The 19,811-nt window shown below is 37.9% G+C and overlaps 1 protein-coding gene and 1 long non-coding RNA gene across 3 annotated transcripts; both read left to right on the top strand.

Annotated features, from left to right (window-relative positions):
• The first annotated feature begins 37 nt into the window (after positions 1-37).
• LOC111263202 (uncharacterized) lies at positions 38-4,169 on the top strand. Of its 2 annotated transcripts, XM_022838101.2 has the most exons (3): positions 74-1,108; positions 2,460-2,623; positions 3,141-4,169. In XM_022838101.2, the coding sequence occupies exons 2-3, from the start codon at positions 2,602-2,604 to the stop codon at positions 3,689-3,691; spliced, it is 573 nt and encodes a 190-aa protein (XP_022693836.1). In that variant the 5' UTR covers positions 74-1,108; positions 2,460-2,601; the 3' UTR covers positions 3,692-4,169. The 2 variants fall into 2 exon arrangements, 1 of the variants encoding a protein (XP_022693836.1); XR_015312197.1 differs by lacking the exons at positions 2,460-2,623; positions 3,141-4,169 and adding an exon at positions 1,451-1,883 and having other exon boundaries at positions 38-1,108.
• Positions 4,170-15,657: 11,488 nt separating this feature from the next.
• Positions 15,658-19,404, top strand: LOC147753102 (uncharacterized). Its single transcript, XR_015312196.1, has 3 exons — positions 15,658-15,725; positions 16,005-16,058; positions 18,293-19,404. It is a non-coding gene; the product is annotated as an uncharacterized LOC147753102 (long non-coding RNA).
• The last annotated feature ends 407 nt before the right edge of the window (positions 19,405-19,811 follow it).

The raw sequence follows: 19,811 nt of genomic DNA on the forward strand, positions 1-19,811 counted from the left end.
TATATATATATATATATATATATATATCGGCAAACAGATCAAACTAATTAATACTGTATTTTTACAGATTTATCGAGCTTCTTCGCATTATCTTAATTCGATCTCAACTCAGTAGCGCGATAAGGCAACAACGCACAGCTCAGAATTTATTTTCGATCACTGAACTTATCTTGTGCTGAGAAATTAAAAAAAAAAAGTGAAAATAGCGTTTGTTATTGTTGTAAGGTTGTTCATCAATTTGTTAGCTTCCAGTTGTTTTATACGGAGATCGTGCCATGCAATTTGTTTAAGAATAAAAAATATGTAGTAGTTGAAAACCCTTGTGAATTTGAATATGAATGATCTATAATAGTAGATGTTACCAGTTCAGAAACTCAATTCTAAATCGTCTTGCAAAATAATTTTCTTATAAAAACATCGGAGCATTGGATAGGACAAGGGAATGGTTCAAAGAAGATTAGCACGCGTCATTTAGCCATACATGACATAGGCGTAAGAATAAGTGAAGCGTACACCAAATATAAGATTAGACGGCCCGTAAATAAATAGACATTTCATATTTAAGATAATTTACCTTGTTTGTTTCTTATTGCATTTTAAAGCACGCACCTAACGCCATGTTTGTTCTACTTCGTTTCTATTGCAGAACCGCCCGTAGCCCCTCTGGGCGATTTAGGTCGAATTATGGACTGTGACAGCGGTTGTTGGTATTCGCAGCCTGAGTTGGATGAGGTATGCCTCGATGATATTGCACCGGTCGGATTGGAAGAAACGGGTGCGGATTATAATGATGGGCTGCTTATGGTAACAGATATTCAAAACGGAATGTCAACTTCAAATAGCGAAGCCTTAGATCGGCGGACCTGTCGTGTATGTTTACGCCGATGGCCTGACCAGTGGGCGCTACGCATGCACATGCGGAGTCACACCCAAGAAAGGCCGTACCGATGTCCTCACTGTGAATACCGAGCCGCGCACAAGAGCAACCTTACAGTTCATCTTCGACGGCATCAGGTTAAGGGAATGCTACGAGGCGATGTCCCCTAGGCAGAGACGCTGAGCGAACGTCGCTATGTCAGCCGAATTCAAACAGCTAAACAGCTTATCAGTAAGAATAATATGTAACGTTTACGTAGTGTAAAACTATAGTGACACATGCTATGGATAGAATTTGCCGTTGAATACACTGGTAATGTTCGGCAAAGGTTAGGGACATATTGGAGAAAGGCGACCAGCATGCCTCAGCTAACAGAGTTGGAGCTACTTCACGTCTATTCACGTGAAACATGCGAATCACAAGAACGTACCAAAGAATCCATATAGAAAGAGCATATATAGTTGAGGGACTAGGGTTTGATTAATTAGAGTATAAGGGCATTATAAATATGCATTTACGAGTAGTTGTACCATCTCGGAGTATTTATATACATGTGTATGTGTGTCTATATAGGAGAGGATTAAGTTGCAAACTGGGTTGGACCATATCCGTGGCAAAGCTTTTCCTCACGAGCAAAAATAGGAGAGGACCTTTTGGTTACCTGGACCGAAAATAATGAGCTGACTAATTCAAGTTACATAAAACACCATGACAAGCTTATATATCTTTATATATATATATATATACGTAAATACAACATCTTCTGTCAAGGTCTTTGTGGTTTATGGCAACGTTGATAAATTCGTTGTATAGTTCAAGTCGGCTTAAATCTCCTGATAGCCGTAATAGGTAATACATAGCTATTGTACTGCGTCTTTATGTCGACATTGACTATTTAGGATCTATTCTGATATATTTAACTTGCTATATTCGATGTGAATATAGTGTATATATACGGTAATATGAAAATAGAAAATAAATCAATAATTTTTAAATCGTAACAGAACATTGCATTTTTTGCGTAATGAATGATTTTATATTGAGTGCATGTGGTCGAAAAGTGGTAAAAAGATTTTTAATTCTATGTGACATTTGACAATTCACACGCGCTCCATCAGAGCCATGTAGGTATTTTTTTTACAATGGTCCAGCAGTAACCTATAATTTTGTTGTAAAAAAGATCACAGTGACCAGATGGGCGGGTAAAACTAAATAAGTTAATAGTGACATGTAAGAAGAAGCGAGTTTTTCGTTTCTCATAATCTAAATTAATATACACATATATGCACTAGTCATAGTAATATTTTGTTGATTATATTATTCTAATATTAAAATACTTTATTCCTTAATATAATTGATTAAAATTATTAGGAGTCGCTGTTTCAAGTCTTGCCAACGACATGCCGCACAATTTGTGAGTAGTATAAAGGAAATTATTTATATTTATTAATCATTTAACAACATCGCGTTTTGTACAGTTCCATCAATTTTTTCGGGTAAACATATCAACCAAATTAGCGATTATATGTATTTAGTTTATATATAGATAAGAAACCAGTCTAAAATCGTTTTCTTCTTACAGAGAGATCGGGACTCCTTAGAAGGTGAATCAGTCTCCACGTTGATAAGTGATGTCCAGAAGGCATTAGAAGAAGGGTTTCTAGACGATGCTATGTCGCTAGCATAAAATAGAAATTATTGCCAACCTCTTGACAGAGACAAACATGTTCTACTTGGGCAGAGAGGGTGAATATAATAATCACATTTTTATAGTTTATGACTTTATGCATTACGTAGACATATCAGATCTTTCACTTTTTAAAAAAATTTTAAATGTGTTATCATCACCTACCTCGATGTGTTATGTTTATTGAGATATAATTATACATTACCTTTGCGGAATATGTTCTCATAGAAAGGGTTATTTCTACAATTTGTAGGTAGTATTAGAAGTTTTACAAACTGCGCTACTACCAGCGCACGGGGTGGATTACGCGTTTTGATCTTTTTTATGCTGTAAGTTATAACAATTAGATGTCGTCTCTTTAATTCGAACATTTTCATAGACACTTCCCTTAATAAATCAAATATGGACAAAAACAAATTGGCACAAGCTGCACTTTAGAGAATATCGGAAAACAGCGACTAAAGCTCTACCACTGAAGACGACCTAAACACGATTCCAATGCTGATGAAAGCTTATATCAGTTCATCGATGCGCAATGATTAGGACGATATTGATTCTTTTACGTCCAATTGCCAGGAAAGGGAGCCGACGCAGAATCTCCGCGAACGCCGATGTCATTGCGAACAACGTTCTCGAAAAAACGCAAGTCAGATCAAGACTTCTTCACAGCAGCACCAGTATTAGGGCCGAACATGACTGGCAATACGGAGCACGATTTTCTGCATGATGACCTCGATATCTATGAGCACCATGCCAATGAGCATGGGTGTCGTCAGTCCGGTGGGCACATCCTTCCGGGAATCGACGAAGTTAGCCCAGTGGTACCGATGGCGCTGGATACCTGCTTAGAATCAGCTGTAGGGAATAGTTCGCTTCCCGCTGGAGGAAGCGCATTGCAAAGTGGAACCAGTCAGCAGCTGTTGGATAACCGCACCTGTCCGATCTGTCTAAAGCGGTGCCTTCGGCCAGCACATATGCGAATACACATGAGAACGCATACGAACGAAAAGCCCTATATGTGCCCACATTGTGGTTACCGAGCCGCTCAAAAAAGTAACCTAAAAACTCATATTCTTGCCAGACACTGGTCCGTTAATAAGCAACATCGGCCAGAATCAACACAATAGTAGCAAGGCTTATATATTTACTGATTATAGATGGATCTAAGTGTACGTAGAAACGTATAAGTGTGTATAAATTTTATGACTGCGTGTATGGCTGCAGACCGCCTTAGTTTACAGCGGAGACCCACCCTTTGATTTTCCACTAAAGTAGTTGAATCTGTAGAAGCTACCGTAGGAAAACAACATTATATGTATGTCGACGATACTCTAAGGCAATAGCTAGAGGAGTGGCTAAAAGTGGTGTATAGTAACATCGTTGTATATTTAAATAACCAAGAATAGGTCCATAAATAGTACATTATATTTTTGGTTTAGTCATACGCAGTTTTTTAATTGAAATTCTGTGTAATGGGGCTACAGTTCATTTGTTTTTTATGATGCTTTTATCTAAGGTATGTATAAAAAGCTGTAATGTTTTAAATTCGTTATGTTATTTTGCATTCAAGACATGTCAATAAAAACGAAATGCCATTTATTACAATTTGTGATGTTCTCGTTTACGCGACACTATTCTGCTGACAAAACACTGATAATGTTCACTTATAATAATATTTTATTAATTATACTTAGATAATAATTTGTGTGTATGTGTTTACCGCGTAAAGCTCATTATCGAAACTCTACAAATCTGTATACTTCGGCCCCATTGTATAGCCTGTGTAGTTACCTAGCTCCAGATATCCCAAGCGGTGCGTAGATACATTTGCAAAGACCTTATTAAAAACGTTTGTATCCTGATCGACTATTTTTCTTATTTCTTTACATTTATACTCCGTATGATAAATTCAATTTTGTCGTCCTTAGTTAGCGTGATCAGACGTCAATATACACAATGTTGATGCCTGTTCACGTCCTCCAAGGCGCCAGCTATATATGTAGCAATGGAGAGGTAAATTGAGTTGTAAAGAAAGCCCAATCCTGACAATTATTTTCATGTCCTATTATATTCAGTTGCCGAAGCTCTTCCATCTGTCACGAAAACGTTAGTACTACCTGTACACTAAAGATTAACTGGCAGCCTACCTCCTAAAAGCCTTTTGCAGCACAAGCACTATCTGTAAGGGTCTTTTGTTTTTAATACAGAACATAATATAAAATACTACTTCCGTTTTTCTTAAAGGCAACACGACCGAATGTTACCTAGTTCTACAGAACAACTGAAAAATACGATGCACACGCTTTTACGCTCTGTGAAATTTAGCCTGTGGAGGGTAGGCGCCTAAGCAAATATAACTTTACCCATGACCCCTCTGATCACGGGTCGACCACAGTATAGCCAATAAAATCCGAGCAACTTGTCGATACTTTTTACACTCAGTACAGACATTGTGTAACTTTCAGATGATGAAATATCGTAGCGTTGAATATGCACTAAATATATGGACGAATATAGGTAGGTGTGTTATCCATTTCGATACAGAATGACAATCTACGATGAAAGTTACGTTTGAACAATATACGTAGATGTTGCTGGCAAACAAGGCACAACTAGTAACTGCTCATATACATTAACGCAGTAACATATGGTTTCGAGAAGTGGAATAGAATACGGATTTATTCTACATTTTTCAAGCATATACCACAAACCTGTTTGTAGTAATAGAATTTGTGATATTTCAATTCAAAGAAAACCTAACAATATCTGACCTTATAATTTGTCAAAAAACTGGTTTTAGTGTCATCAGTTCTATTAAAATTACTACAGCTGTTGTTTCTCATTATACGTACGACGATATTGCAAATTTCAATAGGTTTTTTACTAAAAAAAAAAAAGTGTTCCCTCATGGCAGCGCCTTAAATATGGTACTAGAATCGCACGGGTCTATTAGGCCATCAGTAAAATCCTCTCAATAATCAGATACAGATCTCTTAATAATAAAATACACGTAGTACGTTTAAAATGCTAGGATCAAAGCTACATCTTTTTAGTTAGAGAAGACACGTATTTTGTCACTAGGACATAGCGTATGCTCATGATAAATTTAATTCAATTCAAATTTGTGTATCTTCGAAGACATGTGCTGCTCATTTTCCTTGCGTATCAAACGTGTCGTGCTCAACAATTACTATTTCAAGCTTATTGTTGTGTTGATATATTAACAAATTGACTTAGTTCCAAAGATTCGCTGTTCACCAAGCTAACATTTTGTTGTGCTAAATTTTATGGAAAGAAAACGTTGCGTTATAAGAAAAGACAGTAAAGAATCACTTTTCTTTTCTCCTTTCACATAACAAACACTTTTCTTTTAAACCATTGCATATCAAGGCTTTGACCGACTATGGTCGATTAAACGAGAGCAAAAGCGCAGATATTATTTCTACTATATGTAAAACATAGCCTAAGAGAGTCGGAGTGGTGAAGAACGCCAGGCTCAATAAAACCCCCCAAAGAATTAGCACCGGTTTCAAGCTAATTCACAGACTTGTCATAGCTATAGTTTAATCGTTTTTTTTATGGGTAAAATAAGTTTATTAGAACCATCTCATTTGTAAGTTGCTTCTAACTAAAGGCCTTCATATAGTGCCAAAATGACCATCTCATTCAATATATTCGTCTACCTAAAGACCACACAAGTATTTTAGAGTTTCATCTAGGTGTAGCTAAGTGCCTGTGATAGCTTGGTAGATCACATATTTGTTCGCTAGTGTTGGGGACACGTTGTGAGTTGGGTTCAGACCCGGGCATGGACATACCTCGCTTTGTGCTGGGAGCCAGCCGTCTAATGGAACGCCTAACCGCAATAGAACTCAAAACACAGGTGGTATAAGTAAACTAAGGCAGTCCGCGAAGCTTCGCTTGAAGCGAACACGAACATGGAAAATGCGTTTTCTGTTGGCTCAATTGTGTACTGAACTCTAGATTATACAATTGTAGTAAAACAGTAACCTTGAAGAAGAAAAGCAGAATATGGTCAAAACAATTTGCACCGCTACTTCTAAGTTCAGAGCTGATAATATTAGTAGTAAACGTACCGTAGTTTTTAAACCATTACAAAAAAAAGTAATTGCGAACAATCGATGTGCGAGTGGTTCCATGAGTGCAGCGTACATGCATTCTTCTTAATTAACGTGGATAATATATCTTACACAGTGCTTGTTTCATGTCCAATGTGCCCCCTTAGTATGAATAATTATTTATGTATTTCATTCGTTTAACCAACGAAAATGAAACAGTCCCAAACAAGTGCAGCGATGCTGGAAGATATTTCATTTTTAGATGTGCCATGGAAATGGTGGATCTGTGATGCGGTAATTGTTGGCATGAGCAAAGTATGCTTACTCGACGACGACTCATGACCTCATCGCCACGCTTCAATCATGGTCTGAAGCTAAGAAAACAGAACCGAGCAACGGCTTCAGCCACCATATTTTTTAGATGTAAGTCCGCTACTTTCACGCACTAAAGGAGACGATAAGTGGCTTTGCCACCCTACATTTCCCTCAAATAAGCTATCTATTCAAAATCTGGAATTTCAAATGTCAAGTATATAACTGTTGGGAAGCTCCAAAAACGCTGGATGGTATCTTTAACTATAAAAAGAATCTATCAAATATATAATAACATACTGTTGTTCTACCTTATATCTTACATTAAGTTGTTTTGAATCCGCTAAATAGATTTGAGCGACCCAGCGAATTTTTAACATTTTCTCAGTATTTCGTAATCTTTGTTTAGTCTTACAAAATTCTGTTTTATAAAAATGTTATGTAGGTTTGCGTGAACTACGTAATGCTATCGAAGTCGCTATGTACAAACAATATGTAGCTCCGTTGGATATTCCGTCGTTTTTTTCAATCTTGGAGTAACTAGGAGGAAATAACAATATATAATTGAAAACTTCCTGTCGCACATTTTTTATGCATCAATTAACAGGTCTCACAACGATAAGGATCTTGCAAATGAAACACATTTTTGTACAAGTTTTTGAGGTGTTAGCACAGGGTTAAATATAAATACTCTAATAAATGTCGATGTCTAGTTTTGAGTAAAAAAAAATACTCTTAATCGGGCTCCAAATTGTTAGTTGGTCAACCACTTCTTCCCCGTCTAAAAACACTAACAGGTGGTTTTTCAAGAAAAAAAAACTTCACCACGGCTTCTAGCAACAGATATACACGTTTTAGATAGCATAGTCATAACAATGTATGCAGCTTATATTGAGAATAAACCCGTTTCCCCATTCTCGATTGAAATCTGTGGATGTAGTAATCATAGGATACCGTTCAGTGTCACATGATAAAGAATATCGTAGATAAGTTATTGTTCTAGCTGGACATAACGCAGATCTAAAATGGAGATTTCCTACTGTGTCCTTTGCGGAATCACCACTGATATCGTATACCTGTCCATTCGAGTCTCGATAACGATCGGTTCATCCGCATTTAACTCAGAAGGGCAGAAGTTTCTAAGAGTGGCAGAGGTCAGCAGACAGACTGTGTACGTCACTAGCCATGGCTGAGAACACTAATACAACATTATTAGTCAGCTCCTTTGGAAAGTCCTTAAAGTCCGTAAATACGTTCAGCATACATAACCACAGTTTTGAAAATAATAAAGCAAAAAAAAACTCCTAGTCAAAATGCATATTGACGCAAACCCAGCATTTGCCTTAATTTGCATTCTTGCTTTGATCCGTGTAAAATCGCCGAGCAAGTCTAAGTAACGAGAAATCCTATCTCTGGATAGAGTTTTTTTAAAGATGTCACGCTAACAAAAGGAAATAATATGTTTGGCTGTTTAAAAGCGTAAAAGCTGGCGTTGCTAAACAAATGAGTGATTTAAGTCAATAGTACAGGCTAGGGATTGTGTGCTCCGGCGCTCTTAAACATGAAACAGCTCGAAAACGATAAATAAATTCGTATGCATCAAAACGAGAAATACCATATATTTTATGTGCAAAGAAGTTTTCCAAGCGTACGTAAAAGATCATTGCCCGATTACGATAAGCGCTCAGAAATTATGTTTTTAACATCGTCTAGAGCTGCTCCATATTTCATTTTCAGCGTCCAGATTAGATTCTTATAGAGTGACATCGAAATGTCCGCCGCAGGTCTGCTCACGAATATAAACAAAATAAATATATCTGTATCAGCTTCGTTCGGTTAACACGCGCTGCGCAATCACGTAGATTAGATATACTGGTATGACTATGCATTTTTGACATACCAATTTGTTTAAAAAGCTTGACGACTATTACGTCATGCAGTGCTGGCCCATATGGATGCGGCATTCGTATGATACTGTGAGACTCTCACCCTCTTAACAGCGGGGCCTATATGCCTGGGTCTCATGAGAACATACGATTATGTCAAGTGGTTTAGTATGTAGGTACGAGCGTGTCACCTTAATCGAGAAATTTAAAAAAGATTAAAAAATGAATATAGCTAGAGTGGTCGTGGACTGAGGCTATTTCATATTTAATAAGGCCCTTGCCATCGTCTAACAACTGATTAGTATTAAATTGGATATCAAGTGGACTTTCGGGTGCCATATGCGCACTTCGCACATTTCACACAATATAAAAATTTGAAAAAGGTAGTAAATAGATTATAGGATTAACGTAAATTAGACTTACTTTTACAATCCCGGTGATTCGGAGAAGGCCGCTATGACTATTACAACGTTAATGGAAAAACAAATCTGACAGAAGATAGCCGAAAACTCTTTCAGTTGAAACACAACTACGTTAACAAACCGCTCTATGGTGTTAGCTTAATCTAACAACAAAACGTTAATTGTCAACGGACGAACGTGGCCGAAAAAAGGTATGCCCTAATATAATTATATAAAGATGTGTCGTGAGTCAGTGTTTGCTCTATACAGTGGTTTATCGTTATTTCAGTCTCATATCGATAATTGAACTTCTGTCCGGGAAAAAAGCTATTATCAGCTGAAAAAATAGCAAATCACGAATGCGTTTGAAAATTGCGCGAAACAACCTCAATACATCCGCCTTAACATTTTCTAAACACTTTTATACTTTTTTTTTTTTTTTTTACTATAATTTACAAATTATTTTTACTAATGTCGTTGCGGAACAAAAGGCTAAAGTCGTAAGTCACTTTAGGAAATCTATTTGTAAATGTTAGATCGAACCAATAGCACTTTGATAAGAATATTAGCAGTTGGTCCCATATATGTGTATACAGGGCAGTCGATCTAAACCTGGACTTTTCCTTCTGAGTTGTCTCTAAAAATTAATCTAACAAATATTCAATATTTTAACAACATTTTTTACACGTTCATTCGATATATAGCTTTGCCATTTATAGCTTTGAATCAAGACATAAATCCCTCACTAGTAATTTTCGAAATACTTCTGCTTTTATCTGCAAGTAGTGTTTTATTAGTAAGTATACGCTGAGTTTCCTCATGGAGTATGAACTTGACATCCTATAATGCAATGGGCTTAAAAATGGTCAAAAGTCTGAAAAGGTGCAAAAAGTCTAGAAAAAGCTAACCGTTGTAGTTTGTTTGAACAACCTTATTGGCAATTAATATTTTCTTTTTCAAACAATCGTTGATTTCTCAATAAAAATGCTACTCTATCAAAAATGTGTCTTTAGCCATTTTGATCTGTTTTCGAACCTCTGAATTCAAACTCTATTAAGAATATTCCAGTATGCCGCTTAGAATTTTCCTTTTGCAGCAGCCACATGAAAACTGTCAGTAACTGTTAATAATAATGATAATAAGATCGTCTATTTCAAGAAAAAAAAAAAAAAAAAAGAAGCTTGTAATTTTCGTGGCAATTCGTCTAATGGAAAAAGGTTTTCAAAGGTTGGTTTATCGTTCGGTCCTGAAAAAAAATTCATAAACAACTCGCCAAAGTTCGTTCTACCACTCTATAGATATATGTGTATATACACACAGAGAGTACAAAATGTATAGGCTGTTTAATGGGTCATAACGTTCTGATTGTTATTTATTTTCGGCATGTAAATAATTATAATAATAATAAATAAAAAATAATACATGGATCATAAACGATGTTCCGAAAAGCTAAATACGTTAAAAATCTCTATTAGCCAAGAAAGGGTACCGAAACATTGCAAAACTCGGTGAGTTTGGCATCTCCAAACCAAGTTCCCATCGTATTTTAAGACATTGTAACTGGCTAGCATTCTAGTCTGGTGAATAGTGCTTGGCAAAATACGAACAAGATATACAACTTTCCGGAGAGATTGACTGAAGCATTGAAGTTACACTTAAAACAAACATTACAATTCATCGATATAGTTTCATTTCCTGGGCGTGAATAAGTCTACATGTCAATGAAAGAACATTGTGTAAATTTACTGGGAGTTACAGTGTGGTTTCAAGCAAAGTATTGATTAAACTATTATTTTTTTGACAGCGCCACCACTAGTGCCAATAACTTGTATATAGGTTTTAGAAAGCTATTTCACTATGCCAATCAGTGAAAATAGCGCATCTTATTTCAAATAAGACGGACTGTAGCATCGTAATGTAAGAGCGAATCATGATAGGAATCCTCTACACCGATAGGTTAGACGAAGTGGCCTGCGCGTTTCCGAGAGGCGATGTTAGTGGCCTTTTTTTTGTAGAGATATTTTAAAGATAAAGTCCATGTCAAAAAATCGACCACACTAGAAGATTTCAAAACCACCATTGAGCAAGTCATGCGCCATAACACCTAGAGGTATGTAATAATAGCCCACATGCACTATGTTGGCTATGACAATGATAAACATGTACAATAGAAATGAACGTTTTATATTTCATCAAAATTATTTTGCAGTTCAAATACTGATTATACACAGGTAAATGCTACAGTTATGACCATTTGAATGTATATACATTTTTTAGGCACCCATATATATGTATATATATTATGAGTTCTGCGAGTAATACAGTTTGTATGGATTACCCATGAGCGAAGTAGTCTTAGAACGCACGGCAGGAATCAGTAGGCAAAACGGTACATTTTCCTGTTCGGATAAAATATTTAGGCATTTTTTTAGATGCGGTCCATTTTTTTCAATTTATTTGCCTCATCGCTTATCGTTTATTTTATCACAAATTCAGAGTTTAATAAAGGGAAGGAATTCTTATAATGTGTCAATCTGGTCGAAAGGGCTTTATACATTAATTCCACCTATGTTTCTTACACACGCAAAAGGACCGTTTCGTCCTAAAAGAAGACACAAGCTCTTTGCATCTGGTTAAAGCGATAGGGCGAGAACGCTTTAACAACGAGGCACAATATAGTACCCGCGATAAATTTCTGCCGTTTCGACTGTTGAATTCTAAATGCTTACTTTCATTCTTCGGTTGGCTCTCGCCGATCTCTGTCGGTACACATTAGTACTACATAGTACACATAAGAGACACATTAGTACTAATTCATTATTTGGAAGATAATCGATTATATGTGCTGGTTTCAATTTCTATGTACTCGAAAGCACGCATTATCATTATTCGACGAACTAAAAGGAAATGAAAAAATAGTAAGCATATGTACACGTGGAAGTTGAACAACTCAGACGAATGATCCGCTTCAATATGACCAATTAATTGTGCGTGTTTTGGTGATTTGCGATCAATATGCAAACTGCTTTATAGACGAAAAAAAACTATTTATATAGTTTTTTTCGTCTATAAAACAACAAGATCCTGAGGGACCTTTTGCATTACACCTGAAAGCATTAGGATGGGGCAATGGGGCATCGTTATTTCGAATCTTCCGGTTAGATATATGTAGCCTTCAGATCTTAGTTAACTCAGCAATTTGTAGAGCAGGTACGTACTACAACAGCTTACACATTAGAAGTTTCTGGGCCAGTCTTCTAGTCCTTTTTAAATCAGCCCATATAGAATTGTGCCGTGTAGTCTCTTCGTAAAAGGAGTAGATTAACCTATAGTAGCGGGTTCAGCGGACCGCTTCGAGAATACTACTGGGGTACTCGATCGGTCTATGTAGTGTAATGAGCAAGCGTTACGACAATATTTAATTAGTTTTCATTAGAGAACCCATTTGGCACATTTTTTTTTTAACTCTGACCCTGTCTCCGTCTGCTTCTAGACCTTCTAGAATCGGGAAACAGATTCTTGAGCAAGCGCTTTGAAGTGAGTGATTTTTGGATACGTTCTGTTTCTTTCGTAAATGAAACCGAAGTACTATGTTCTATGGTTCAGCAGAACTAGGTTATTGACTTAATACCGTGTTCATCAAGTAAGGTCTATGTGAATTTTTTCTTCGAAAGGATTCAGAAACAACTAAGGGGAGAACCTTTAAGGTTATCGAGAAAATAAAAAAACGGAGACAAATTTGAAATCCATTGCTTTAATTCGCTTGTAAAAGTGTCTCGGCCACTGAACAAACGACTACATTCATGGGTTAAATTTATATACTTATTATTATATTTCGAAAGAGTCAATCGTTAAAGTACATGTCGTTGGTACAAGGTGTCAAGGGTGTCAATATGTTTTCAACTCATTATATTTATTCAGCAGAGGATGAATACGTTCCGTAGCACAGGAGCTGTCAGTAACTGCGATCGTGTTTTCGCCAATAAATGGACTGGCAGGGAATCAGCGTCTATTCGGCTTGGCCAATATGTTTTCATAAGGTCATAGCCAGCCCTATACTTAGCCAGCTAAAGCTTATGTTCAAGAATAGAGCCAAAACTAAATAACCTCTGCATTCTATCACTGGGTCTTTTTAATAATACACGTTCTGGCCTCCCATTCTGGTAGTGTCGGGATCTAGGGTCTTGCATTTTGGAAATAGTACATCTAGTGCGTTTATTTTATTCAAATTATCACCTCGCTTACGATATCTTCATAAGAGAAAGCCAGTCATCGCAATCAATGCGCAGGTTTGCGCAGACCCGCTGACTGCGAAACTGAACAGTGCGATAAGCACGTCAGAAAGCGCTAGGTCAATGCTGTCTTCGCGAATCAGGACACAGACATGGTTATTGACGTGTGCGACTTTATCAGTCAACACCGTGGGCGACGATCCAACAATCTAATCAGTTTCAGCATAATGGAACCTGACCAGTCATTTACATGCTACGTGCTCACAAGCGTGCGTACGCACGTACATCTGAGTTCTACAAACAACCGTGGATACAATTGCCTGTCGAATGATGATGATGATTTTACTAACGGCCGCGCCAATCGCTCCCTTACTTACAGTAGCTTATGTTTTACGTGGTCTCGGCAATATGCAAAGATGACATGTAAAGTACACGTTCTTTTCTACCATAGTCCTCTCACCGGATTACAGAAGCTAGCGTAAAGGGCGTGTACTCTTCATGCGAGTGAGCGCGGAATCCACTTTTAATAGGCATCGAGTAACTTATTCTTAGCACGTTCTTTTTGCTTGTTGAAATAGTTTAGATAACATCTCTTTCTACTGAATACTGCTATCTAATCCATTAGGCAAGATTCACAATCACTATTGAGCTCTTGTAAATGCAGCTAGTTACTTAAGTTATTAGTTCGTTATTTGGGTTCCTGTTTAATTAGAAGGGTATAGAGTAGGTTAGGAGCGTGCGAAGAGCTCAAACGTTACTAATGGATAAGCTATAGCTTTTTAAGCTAAATAGAAGGCGCGTTCATAAGGAGCTATGTTGCACTGAGAACTTTACCCTGAGCGCAGCCAGAGTCATATGCGTTCTTTGGAAACTATAAAAAGTATTACAAGAGTAAATTGAAGTAAATTAATGAGTTTGGCTTCTGGAGTCTGAAATATGCTCTATTATGGAAATACACTACTTAGCAATCGGCCGTTTTTTCCAGTAGAAAGAAACTCTTAAGATTTGAAGCTGTGTAGACTGTCTTTCTGTACCATATAATATATAATGCATCATTGTAATCATTAGGACTCAGACTGTGCATTTACGACGTAAACATCAGACTGTTAATTTTTTTTACCAAAGAGAGTGAATTCTAGCAAAATGAACAGCAATGATGATCAAAGCTGCAAGAAGCCCCGTCAACACATGCTTTGAATCCGAAGACTGTTATTATTATCAGATCGTTAGATTACCGATGTCAGATTACCGATTGGCTGATATATCTTAGAGTTCCTAAAAGCACAAACGTGAATCCTCTGAAGGGATCGTGATTCGCTTTGCCTTTCTCCCTCACAGTCACGGGCTCGAAGCAGAGCGGGCGTGCGAGCATAGACGTGCGGTACATTAGCCCTTCTGCTCGCACCGCCTCGCGAGCGACCAGTCACATTGGTTCGTTAATCTAGTTGGGCACTCAATCGAGAGCGTCTTAGACCAAGCTGCACAAGCAGCGAACGTGTAGGACACAATTGTCAGCCTGGGTCATTTAATGCAAAAACTCAGCAAGGACGAAATGGCGCAACAGGTAACGCAGAATCACCTATGTGTGTATACCTCAAACAAAGATACCGACGTGCACACGTCGAGAATTTCGTTCTGCAGGCGGCAAAGGTGGACACGGGAGACAGCGGATACATTAAAGCTGAGAGAAGCAAACATAACCAGGCTCGGGCAAGCAGGATTGGAAAAGAGAATACTGTGGTTCGTCAAATACGGCTCTCGTTAATGAAAGCTAACGGAAAATGGACAGGTAGCCGGCCGGTTGAAAGACAATGCTAGCTATTGCAGCTGAAGCATTGCATTCTGTTGGCGGATTTTGTGGCTGCGGAAACGACCTCCCCTTTCACCCCTATGGTGTCGTTATAACATTGACGATCCATTTGATATGACGCGTTTTGGTTGTCTGTTTTGCTTGTTCCATGCTGTCTTGAAAATAAGTGTGCCCTGAATGCATTGATTTGACAACCTGGTCCTGGGTGACGTACCTGTAGACTGATTCTGGCAGCAGTCGTGTAGTGTTCATGTGATGTCGGATTTCTGACAGCCAGTAGATGGCATAGATATACGGGTGGTTGTCGTACAGAGATTGCCTTATTCGAAGAAAATTTAGTTAAGCGAGTTTGACATCAATTCAAGGAGGAAAAATGTTGCGCATCAAATCCTGGCTGTGCTCATACTTCAAGCTAAAAGATAAATCAAATATAGTCAAACGGTATTAAAAAGGACATGTTCAATTTTAAAACTTCTCGTATAAAGAGCTAATTGGTGCTCCCCAGTGTTAGGCTTGGGTAAAGCTCTAAGGACTTTCAATGACTGCTTAGTTAGGCCGATTTCTAAAATACTCATTATGTTCTAAAAAGGATGCTTAGAGTAGTGTTTCTATGACGCCTATACAAGCGAAGGTTTGGCCTGAACAGATGAAACTGAAATGACGCTGACCCAAACGTTCGGTACATCCAGCAGTTAACTCATGCACTTACCTGGCACCCAGGGCGACGAGGCACGGATGGCGATGGAGAACGGTGTCGCTTCAATGTGACCAAAGGTGCGGAATAGGCAGCCAACGACAGATTTTTATTGCAGTTGCTCATGTTGTTTCGACAGCTGCCGAGTTGCAAGAGTAATTTTTTATTAGAAGTTTGTATATTTTGATCATTTGTAAACTAATCCCCTTGGCCATATCTAGGACAGATTTCGTTATGCTGTTCTGGGGCAAGTTACAGGAGAATTGGCCGGCGCTGTACATGGCAAAGTATTTGTATAGCACGATTTATCCTTATGGAAATTTCAAATGACTAAATACTGAACAATTGAAACATGCTTTATTTGATTTTATTAGCCCAGAAGAACTCATCTATTTTTTTTATTTCCAATTGTATCCTACTCAAAAACTAACAACCATAAGCAATATCTCGATATCATCTCAAGCATCTTGCGTAAAAGTCAACATATCTGTAAATTTGATTGTCCGCTTTATCTTAGTGGCAAGCTGAGGTTTTGAACATACGTCCGAAAGTGTTGCCGCAAATGATTCTCTTGGCACAACACAGTTTTTAACGTACAAGCCCTTCTATAGAGCTTTTTTTTCGAATAAAAGCAACTATTTAGTATATATTCGTGCGTTACCTAAATATATATGCGCTATTTTTATTGTTCTGTTTGACCAAATATAAAGTTGACTGGATGCGTGTGTACATAATAACACGCTGACAAAAACCTAGTTAATTCATTGATCAGCTGCTTCAAGAAGAACTGACATTGCATTGCGTCAAATGTCCGTGTTGTCTCAATTGGAGGACACAAACGAATACATTTGTGTAACTATACTGTCTACTTATTATAGGCAAGTAGATGCGTCTTGTTGTCTAAAGCTAACATAACACAAAGCAATTAGAATACTTTTTGATAATAAGTATTTATTGGTGGAAGAATCTTTTACACCGTATCTGTTGACAGGTTACTAGACTTTTTCATGTATTCGTGGAAGCTTTTCGTAGATTTTACATTCGATTAAAAACGCAAAAAAGACAGGTAGGTAAAACAGTACATGAATATTCTGTGGTTCACGGGAACTAGCTTCGGTGCAGAGGCTATAATAACGCGCATTGTATCCGTAGTACTAAGTAAATGAAGATCCGGATCGGCTCAGAATGAAATCTACGAAACGGATCAAGAATTGATAGGTAGTGTTTTCAGCGGAAACAGGCTCAAAGGTCAGGGCCAAGCCCCACGTTCAGTTCACATAACATAAACCTGGTCTGATGATCTCCTGCCCGTAAGTAAATGTGCAGTTTAAACCCTCTCAAAAAAAAGTTTGCAGAGTTGCTAGTTAGGACTAAAGGGTAATAAAGCGGGCGATGTGCAGGCTGCAGAGCTCAGCACAAAAATTACAAAAAATAGAACTCGATTAGATAGGCTGGTAAAGCAAAAAGTGTAGGTGGAGTTACAGAGCCGAAAGATAAGGGGTACGCCAACGTGCAGCAATGGTACGTGGGCATAATTTTGTAACTTGGAGTTACTTCACTTTATGGCGATAGGCAGACGAACAAACGACCATACAAAATAGTCAGTGTCAGATATCTGGAGAATGGCGATTGAGATGGAGTTGCCAAGAAAAATTGTAACCAAGTTCAGCTGTTATGGTAATATTGGCTGTTAGTCTTAAGAAAGGGTGGACTGTTTTCTAATGTTTCTTTCTGTCGCAGTATAGTTCAGTTTTGATTGCAGTTGAAACATTTCGATTGTCCAAGACAGAGTTCACACAAGGTAGAAACATACAACAGCATTCTGATGCGTTTGGTAAACTGTATGTGGTAAAGGTCGACCGAACTAGCTGTAAGTATTGTGAAAGAATCTACTGCAGAACTGCAGCTAGGTGAACTATATATTTCAAGTGCTGTGTCCGGTAGTGGCGTTACGCTTTGCTTCAGACGGCTAGGTACGGGCAAAAAATAAGGTGTGTCTATGCAAGGATTCGAATTTAGATTAGCACGGATCTCTGAGTTTAGCAGACGAATACGTTATCACTGCGCTATCCTCAAAACGTTGTATTGGAACTAGATGAGAACAGCTTGATCAAGGCCTTGCCTATACTGAATTATATTCCAACAACGTCATTATAGCGCTAGTCTTAACGTAATTAGGCACTGCGTAGAAGACAGCTTCGCTGAGTAGCTTTTCTCTAAATTAAACATTAACATGCCTTCGAAGCTGTTATCTCCGCTGACCTACTCAATCGTTGTTTACAATAATGCATTATTGTTATTTTTTAATTTCAAGTCCTTGCGGCGGTTCGTCACGCGATTCGTCGGTGATCACCAACATGGAGATAGGCGACCTCTGCTTCCCGCTAATCTGGAGAGCGATAAACTGCGATCCGCGGGTAATTTCATCGAAAGGCATGAAGTGACTATTCGCAGACAAATTCCCACCGTGACAAAATTGTTAGCCATTGATTTGTAACCATCGTTGCAGGCATCTGAGGACCAACGACGTGAAATAAACCTTCTTCTCTTTATATAGTAGTTTGTTCGCTGTTGAAAAAAGAACTCTAAATGTCGTTAGGAGGTAATTTTGATCATATCAAATATATGCTTACTGTGCTCATGATAATGCAGTGATCACTTGTATACCTACGAAACCTAAAAACACTTGAGGTGATTCACATTCGCAACTAACAGCAGATACTTGGACTAGCAGCCTGAACCAGAATTAGAATCAGAAACATTTATGTATATACTTACTGTAACAAAAAAAAAAAAGACTTAAAAAAGTTGCTAAAAAGTATTGTCATTATTATATTATACTTCGAAATTGATTGATAAATAATAATCGTACCTATAACCTAGTTCCGTCCATAACATAGTAATTCAAAGTTTCGCGCTAAATGAGATATCTTTATTTTTGTTGCCCTGCGTATGCGAGCTAGTCGAAACTCGGTAGTGCTCACGAGCTGCTCTCTGTACTCATGTGCTCAGCAATGTGTGCATTACCCCTTGAACATTATCTGCACCAATCTATTGGACCATTAGTCACATAATGGATGGATAATTACTTGGCATTCCGTATCATAACGCAGCACGAGCTGTTTTTAATCGTCTACATTATTTGGGAAAACAAAAAACATTATTGGCGATTAAGTAAGAGCAGACAAACAGCGAATAATAAAGGTGAGCGTAAAAAGACATTAGCTTCTCAGGGGTTTTGAGCACCTAACGCAGTTTTTCAACATTCAAGCTTATAAATACTCACAACTATCCTGAACAGACGAATCAAATTGTACTTGTGCTTTTTTTTCTCGAAGTCCTCGCCGACTTTGCTGAAATACTAGGGGTAATTCTAAACATTATGTCTGTTACAACCGCTTGTATTCTTCCGATATGCAGCCGGGTACAGAGAGAATTACATGATGCAAACATTTTGCCGTTGAGGAAATGACTTTTTCGCATATACAAATAATTGAACAGTCTAAGTTGGTTAGTCGTCTTCTAAGGGCAAAGTATTCAAGGCTGGCATTCGCGGTTTAAGTGAGTCGTACGGCCCACCCCCGTACGCAAAGGGACGTACAATGCTTATATTGAACTTGTGGAAAAGTCCAGCCGAGTAGGTAGAAACAATATACCGCAACATTCCTAGTTATATTTTTCTACCAATATGTTTTCTGGCCAGGTTACGATGAACATATGCAGTCTTATTGAGTGTAAACAAACACGGTAGGCTTGTAACAGTTCACGTTATGAACCGGGGCAGCAGATCGGGCGAAATCAATTAAATCAGAATTGAACTAGAATCTATTTCT

The sequence above is a fragment of the Varroa jacobsoni genome, unplaced genomic scaffold (genome assembly GCF_002532875.2).
Source record: "Varroa jacobsoni isolate VJ856 unplaced genomic scaffold, vjacob_1.0 scaffold_744, whole genome shotgun sequence".
NCBI classification, from domain to species: domain Eukaryota; kingdom Metazoa; phylum Arthropoda; class Arachnida; order Mesostigmata; family Varroidae; genus Varroa; species Varroa jacobsoni.

Excerpts from the sequence above, each read along its gene's own strand:
- LOC111263202 (XM_022838101.2), top strand. The coding sequence starts at position 2,602 with ATGTTCTACTTGGGCAGAGAGG. Across the intron at positions 2,624-3,140 it reads GTTCTACTTGGGCAGAGAGG|GAAAGGGAGCCGACGCAGAA; the intron begins GTGAATATAATA and ends TCCAATTGCCAG.